Source organism: Leopardus geoffroyi, assembly GCF_018350155.1.
Source record: "Leopardus geoffroyi isolate Oge1 chromosome D3 unlocalized genomic scaffold, O.geoffroyi_Oge1_pat1.0 chrD3_random_Un_scaffold_43, whole genome shotgun sequence".
Lineage (NCBI taxonomy): Eukaryota > Metazoa > Chordata > Mammalia > Carnivora > Felidae > Leopardus > Leopardus geoffroyi.
Window position 1 is genome coordinate 195,420 of NW_025543558.1, and position 8,118 is coordinate 203,537.

The following is an 8,118-nucleotide window of genomic DNA, read 5'->3' on the forward strand; positions in this document are numbered from 1 at the left end:
GATCCTACAAAGCAGCAAACGACAACGACACTCGTTGCAAGCAAGGTTAACGATTCTTTGCATCAAGAGTCCGTTCAACACAGAGCACAAACTGGTAGTGGCCAGAGGAGAGGAGAGTAGGGGCGGTGGGCAAAAGAGATGATGGTGATTAGGAGGCATCAGCATCCAGATATCAAATAAGGCCGTCTCGGGGATGAAAAGCACAGTCCAGGGAATACGGTCCGTGATACCCTAAGGACCCTGTATGGTGACACACGGTGACCACAGCGATGGTGATGAGCACAGAGTTACGTGTGCAATTTTTGAAACGGTATGCTGTCTACTTGAAACTGATACAACACTGTAGGTTCATTAGAATTCGAGAAAAAATGGAAAACACTACTTGCATCAAGTGTGCTGAAATGCTGACCATCATAACCACGATGGGTAAATTCAGCAGTTACAAACCCCAAGACCGTTCTCTCCGAGAGTCCTCCAGTAAACACCCGGATCACCAAGTGGACGTCCTAAACCCTACTGAACAGTTAGGTCTCAGGCATAGCAAGGTTACAGAGGAGAAACACCGAGCCACTGGGACTTCTTCCTAATTATGTAGAGAGGGGCAGGACTTTCTGGGCGGTGGGGGAATAGCCCTTCTGTGCAATAGGCACGTGCTCCGTCGTAGACCCTCTGCAGCCCAGCCTCACGTCTGCACACGCAGCCCCAGGGAGCAAAACCGACGAGGAGCTTCGGTCACACAACTACCCCAGAGGCAGTGCCGTCCCAGGCCGGAGACACCGCCGCACGTGGCTAACTGAGCGCCCAAAATGGGGCTGGTCCCGACCACAGGGGATGGAACTGTGAGACGCCCCGTGGGTTGCAAGGGCTGAATGTGGAAAAACATTGTAGAGTAGCTCCTTCACGTCTACACTATTTACATGACACAATAACATGTTGCCTGCATCGGGCTACATGAAAACTAACATCACCCGTCTGTTTGACCATTTCAAATGCAGCCGCGAGAACCCTTGGGATGACGCCCGTGTTACCTGTTACCTTCCTGCTGGGCAACGCTGCACTCAACGAACGGTTTACGCGAACATTTTAGCTTTCGAGCGAACCCCCGAAGGGACTCAGAAATCTGAACCCCATAGGCTGCTCGGCTCCAAGTCCGCCACATGCATGCTATTCAGACTTGCGAGCGTGGGGCCGCTCGAAAGCACATTGGTGGCTCGCCTTGGAGGAAGTGTGAGCCCCACAGGACACCTGCTCCTTTCCAGTCTCAACCGATCACTGAATGAGTGAGAGATGGAAATACCTTCTCACGTTGCGTTTCTTCTAACTGGTTTCAGATTGCCAACTTCTCCTAACAGAGACTTCTGAGAAAGGTACTGACAGTCCTTTAGTGTTGATTCTTTCAAACGTTCCACATGCTAGAGCATGCCTACGTTTCTCTTTACGATAACGCAGCGCCACAGACAAGGCATGGAGCGGATGGCCATACCAACGATCAGGGTCACATGACCACAGAGTGAAATGCTGTCTGTGAAACTGCAGTAACAGCCTTTACTCATACTTTGTCCATGTGCAATTTCTTCACGGATCACCGTCTGACTGTAAGTGTGACAGGTTCCTAAGTTTACTTGCAGCAGGTACACTGGTTTGTACTAGCTTTTAGGGTCTGTGATGCCTCAGTCACTTGGGAAACCTGACCTAAGTTTCGTACATATACTTCCAATCTCACATACAACTATTCTACCGAAAGGCTGGCCCCAGTGATCAAGGTAGAACCTCACGTGGGGTATAATAACGCACCTCATCATGGGTTTTACCCAAAACAAGTGTGCCGTGTAATTAGCATTGCTCACTGGTGTCTGCAAGTGCCAATCTGAGGGAAGATTCTGGGCTCATCTACAGGGACACAGGTGTAACCAGAACCGGTAGTATCAGGTCCGCGTCCAACTGTCACCACCAGAGCTTCTCTCACAGAGATCCTATGATACTGCTTCCCTCCCGTTACACCTCAAGTGTATCCGTTATGATGGTGTAAGAGTCCAGCCTTAGACTCTTTCCAACCCAGATGAAAAGAGGGAAGGCAGGAGATGGAACAGGAGAAACTCTGTTTTCAGCTGGTTAAGTGCTTGACACAACTGCGCACTCCTAGCGGTCCGTCTGGACAAAAGAGGTAGAAATTAGCTCCCCAGACAAGAACCAGGCCGAAGGTTCCAGCACAGGGGTGGCAAACGAGGGCCTGCCGACCACATCCAGCCACCGCCGGGTCCTAGCAACAAAGGGTTATCGGCACACGGCCCCTCCCCTTAGTTATATACTGCCTATGGCTGGTTCTGTGCCCATCTTTGATTAGCATGAAGCTAGCTGACTCCTTACGTCTCAGTTAGTAAAAGCCTAAAATACTTACTCTCGGGCTCTCCCCAGACCATACTCCTCTTCTAGACAGTGAGACGCACCTTCCCGCACACATACGTCGGGCAGGGACAGGACACTGGGAACTTAACGCAGACAGTGGCTAACAGCCTGCAGTTTTTCCGCGTGAAAGAATCATTTCTACTTTCTACAGTGGCTGTTAGCCTCTGCTCCACGCTGCTCCTCAGGATCACAACGTGAGCGTCTCCTCTGTGAGGACGGGGGCACTCAGCCGCTGTCTCTCATGTCCTACCTTATCTTCCACGGCAGCCATTCTTTCTTTCAGCTGACGCTTCAGACGCTGGTCCGAGTCGTCAAGGAGTTGGTCGATAGTGTCTGAGAGACGTTGATTAGTCTCGTCCTTCAGTTTTTCTCTCTGCCTTACCTGAAAGAGAAGACGCAGGCTTCAAGCCAAAGTGCGAACACCGGCTCAGGCGTGCGAATGACCAGCGGTGTGACCCACACGCACGCCGTCCTCGGCTGCCCCTTCCCACGGCACTCTTTGGCGTGCTTGTGCGTCACTGCCAGCACCGACCTAGCGGGGCACAGAAACGCAGGAACCTGCTTCCCAGGGGTCATCACTTAGCAGGTCCCTTTGTTTCTGGGAAACAAAACACGCATGGGCCCTCACGAATGTCCTCATTATTAGCTCTCAGATGGGCTCAGGAGGCAGATGCACATGCAGGAAAGAGCATATTCTTAAGGGGATCAGCTCATCTACACACGGGAGGAGGAATATTCCGGGGCGGAAACAGAAGCTCGGATCTGGCCTCAGGGGGAAGGAAATGAATCCATTGACAAAACCGAAAGATTAAAAAAAAAATCCACTTTGGGAAAGATTCAGTGGTGAGAAAGACTTTCACCTGTTTTTCGTGAAATTCACACATCTCCCGAACGTTTTGTAATGGAAACTTGTATTTACCTCAAGTAATTTCCGAACGTAACCGCAAGGTTCACGGGTCTGTGTTTTATAGAACTCTCATCGATCGTATGGTTTAAAACCTTGTTTCTACCGCATATCCTGAATTAACCCAAAACAGAAGCGGCGAGGACAGGCCGGCAGGATTCAGGGGCTCCTGCCGGACGGAGGGCCGTGGGGTACGGAGTACACATGTGCCCTGCAGTCGTGGGGCCCAGAGAAGAGGAAGAGCCCACAGGACACACCCGCAGGCTAGGCAATGGACAGTCCCTCCAGGCTCGGGCTTCCTCATCTCTAAGCCACACCTGCTGGCACCTCTTTCCTTGGGAGCAGGCAACAGAAAAGCGGCTGCTCCGCTCGGACACGTACCCCCTGCAGTTCTTGGTTCTTTTCCTCCAGCTGGGCCTCCATCTGGCGCAGCCTTTCCTCGATGTTGCCACGCCTCTGCTCGGCCTGTGGGCGACAGCGGGGTCAGAAGAGCTGGCTGCCCCACACCACACGCTGTGCCTACGCACGACATGCTGTGAGCGGCCTTCTGCCTGCCCACAGTCCCTACAGGCCTCATGCCTGCCAGTGGGAAGCAGTGGGCTTCCATGCTGGTGACCGGGGGTAGGCAATGGTCTCGTCCCCACCCCGGGTCCCGGATCCTTGGACGGTGCCTCGTCCCCCGGGAGACACCCCTGTCCACTCAGCACGGACAGGAGGAAGCAGCAAGCGGAAAGAGCAAACAGGCGTGCTGCCTTCCTAAGCTGGGAAGTTACTTCCAACAATTTAGCTTCCTCAGCAGCAGACTGTCCAAAGACAAAGGGTCGGCCTACACGGCTGACCAGGAACAGGAGACAGGACAGGCGAGAAAAGAAACGGAGACTTGACATGCAGATCACCAAGGAGGAGAGGCTCTGTTGGAGCCTGGGCCTGTGGGCGCCCAATGCCGCCTGCCCGACTTGATGGCAGCCTTGAGGGTCATTATCCCGTGACGACCCCACCCCCTTCCCACTGGGACCCTCACTGCACTCGAACCGGTGACACAGAAGCACCGACAGGCTCCCTGCTACAGGTTCCCTCAGCCCAGGTTCTGGAAGGATGGACTGGCTGCCCAGTCACGGGCTCCCTAGTCCTGTGTGCATCACTCGATGCCAGCACCGACCACATCATATCTGGAAACTCCCTCTTCAACTGCTGCCTTCCTCCGTGGGTGGTGAGGGCTGTGAGAACTGGGAGGGCAGGGACTGTGTCGGGCACGTTCCTCGACTCTATTTGTGGAACCTCCGAGGGAATTCCTTAAAGATTTATTTCTTACAGGGGTGTCTGGGTGGCGCAGTCAGTCGGGTTCTGACTCTTGGCTTCAGCTCAGGTCATGACCTCAAGGTTTGGGCGTTCGAGCCCTGTGTCAGGCTCGGTGCTGATAGCATGGAGCCTACATGGCATTCTATCTCCTTCTTTCTGCCCCTCCCCTGCTCATGTATGTGCCCATGCTCGCTCTCTCTGTCTGTCTCAAAATAAATGAACATTTAAGAATGTTTCACATAAAAACGATTCTGTTTAAAAGAGGATAGGATTTTCTCATTTCTCGGAAAAATTCTATGCTTTTTTTGTTTTTTTTTTCCTTCGGTAAGCTCTACACCCAACGGGGAGCTCAGACTCATGACCCTGAGATCAAGAGTCCCAAGCTCCACTGACTGAGCCAGCCAGGCACCCCTGTCCTTCTCTTACCCAAGGCTACTATCTTGAGCTTTGAGTCGCTGACTTAACTCTGAAAAGCAGTGAGTCTTGGATGCAACCAACGGCAAACAGCACACGTCGGACAAAACCGGAGGGAACAAAACTGGGGATGATGCCTGCCGTTTGAAAAGCATTCCAATCTCAGACAAAGGAGCACCGAAAACAGATCTCAGCCGGTTCGTGGAATTTGGCACGCCGACGTTACCGGTGAGAGATGAGATACAAGAACGGACCGCCATGAAAATGACATTCCCACCATGGGACCCAGAAGGAAACGGGGGCCCCACCTTGCAGAGGGTGGCCACCCTCTGGGCCGGCTCGGCTTCCACCTCGGGCAGCGACTTGGCCTTCCTCGGGGTCTGCTGCAGCTTCCGCTCCGCCACCTCCAGGCGCTCTTGCAACTGGCGGTTTTGAGCCGCAGTCTAGGAAATGAAGGCAAAGCATCAAAGCGTAGCAAGTCTTCTCTCCGTTTCCACTTTTAATAAAGTGAAACAAAATCTAAATGCAGAGATCTACTGTTAGTTCTGACTGAAGCCAACAGTTTGGTAGGTGCTTCAGAGTAACCCTTTCCTTTCTGCAAGGAGTCACCCACTGCCTTGGTCCTCGTTTCACTACGCAAAACATGTCTTGCCCAACTCTTTGCTCTTCTTCAGTATCTTCAACAAAGTTCCCACACATTAAAGAAAACCCATCTTCTGGAGGAGCTTGCTCGTGCTTCCTGACCAGTTAAGGAGAGAAGGGTTCGGTCCTAACCCTTCGTAAACATATTTATACTGTGGTCCGAGGGCTCGCTACATAGGACATTCTGAGGTGGGCACATCAGCCAGCACAGAGCTTCTGAGAGCATGCCTGATGCCAGTTGAGTTCTTTTTGGAAGTGTACCATTATTCAACAAAAACACTCTCCCTCTTGACCAAAAACGCGGAAAACTTCAACGTGGAAAACATAGACACGAGATTTTTTGTTAAAGGACTTTTAGGGAAGCCGAGGTGGCTCAGTCGGTTAAGCGTCCACCTTCGGCTCAGGTCATGATCTCATAGCTCATGGGGTCAACCCCGCCTCGTGCTCTGTGCTGACAGCTCAGAGCCTGGAGCCTGCTTTGGATTCTGTGTCTCCCTCTATCCCTCTCTGGCCCTCCACTGCTCATGCTCGCTCGCTCTCTCTCTCTCACTCTGGCTCCCTCTCTCAAAAATACATAAGCATTAAAAATATATAAAGTCATTTTAAAAATCATGTACAAGGTGAGGTTTTTGCAAGGTTAACGTTTGTTCCCACAGACGCCTTCCATCTTCTGTGTGCATATAGCTCTGTGTGTATATACAGACCGCGTATCATGCTTTAAAACCCTCAGAAAATAAATCACATGCTGTACACGTAGTATCTCGTGATCTGCCTTTTACACTCATGATTTGGAACATCTTACGTGCTCTCAAACAGCATTCCTCGATGTCATTTTAATGGCCTCCTAGTATTTCACTTTGATCATCATTTTGGGTCGACTGACACATTTGACAAACACACCAGGCAAACTCAGTCTGTTTCCAAGAAGCTGGATGTGGTTTTCCTGTTCAATGCCGGATGACCTGAGACAACCAAGGAAGAGACGTGCTGCTTCCCAAAACACAGGGTCTCACATCCTCACGCCAGACTGTGCTTCTGCACCTGCCATTCCCCCCGATCTCAGGTACTAACCAAAATGGCCAGCTGCCTACACATTCCCGGCCACTCCCTACTCCTTTGGAAACAGTGCTAACAGGCAACAGAGTAACGTGCATGTAAGACAAGACAAAGAAGGAATCAAGGAGGTAGCCCCATCACATGCTTCCATAAAATTCGAAAGAATTAAATCCTGGACGTTGAGGTAACCCCGCTGGTCAACACAAGATTCTAAGATCCTAAAACCTTGACATTGACACTTGGTCCTTAACTTGACTTGTAATTAATAAAAGTGGAATGAAGTTCAACGAAACCAACGACCTGTCGATGCAGAGAGTCCTTCTTTGCGATCTCGTTTTCAAGTTTATCCTTGAGGTCGTGCAGAGAGGTGGCTTCCTGCTGTGCCCTGAGGCAGCGCTTCTCAAGGGTAGTGATCCTCTCTTGCATGTCTTCCTTCTGGGCCGTGGCCTACAGCAGGTATTTCAGAGGGAAAACAGGGAAAGAATCGGCGTACGACACATTAACACACTCCAGACACAAAAACCGGGCGAAGTCCTCATTTTCCAAACAAACAGAAAAGTAGCATCCTCGGGGCACCTGGGTGGCTCAGCCGGTGTCGCTTTGTGAGTTGGCGCCCCGCGTCAGGCTCTGTGCCGACAGTGCGGAGGCTGCTCGGGATTCTGACCAGTTACCCAGGCTTATTCTTTCCCATGTGTTCAAAGACAAATGGATAATAGAGTCTCCTGGAAGTCACAACCTCGGTTGCCTCCGGACACCGTTGAGCTTTGCACACAACAGCGACTTGCCTCTGGAGGCACACACCATGAGACAACCATCCTTTTTCCGGGGAAAAGGTGGATGAAATCTCATCCAATTACCACAAAGTTGAAGCAGCAGTGTTAACAAATGGAAGCCAAACTCCACCTTTCATATAACTGGAAGTCATCTTCTATAGCCTAACCCTGTAACAACATTGTATCCCATGGTATCTGACACTGCAAATGGAACCAGGACGTCCTGCCCTGCGTTTCTTGTCCACCACCCGAAGGATTCCTCTTCCAGCCCTCCGTGTTTACTAAGCAATTTATGTCAGCAGGCTCAAGAGTGAAAGTCATGAGTCCTAAGAAATGATTTTCTGAATTCTCTGCATATTGAACTCTGCTGAGGGGTCTCTCCCCACCTTTGCCAAACAACAACTTCACTGAACGGGTTATATAATTTCTGCAAATATTTTTGTTTTAAATTCTGACACGACCTCACCCACACTAAGGTACTAAACAGACTGCTCGTGATTGTCCATATTTCCCAAAGCGCAAACCCCCCCACCCCTTGTCGCTTTTGGAGGACACACTGTGTCCCAGCAAAGCAGCAGTGCTGACTGCCCGCCCACAGGCACACTCTGATCCGTGTGAGGTGGC

General features: G+C 51.2%; 1 protein-coding gene across 1 annotated transcript; it reads right to left on the minus strand.

Moving 5' to 3' along the window:
- Positions 1-2,593: 2,593 nt before the first annotated feature.
- LOC123595678 (liprin-alpha-1-like) lies at positions 2,594-7,193 on the minus strand. The gene is made up of 4 exons (XM_045473354.1): positions 7,022-7,193; positions 5,332-5,466; positions 3,638-3,775; positions 2,594-2,788 (listed from the first exon to the last, which is right to left on the minus strand). The coding sequence occupies exons 1-4, from the start codon at positions 7,145-7,147 to the stop codon at positions 2,594-2,596; spliced, it is 594 nt and encodes a 197-aa protein (XP_045329310.1). The 5' UTR covers positions 7,148-7,193.
- Positions 7,194-8,118: the final 925 nt, after the last annotated feature.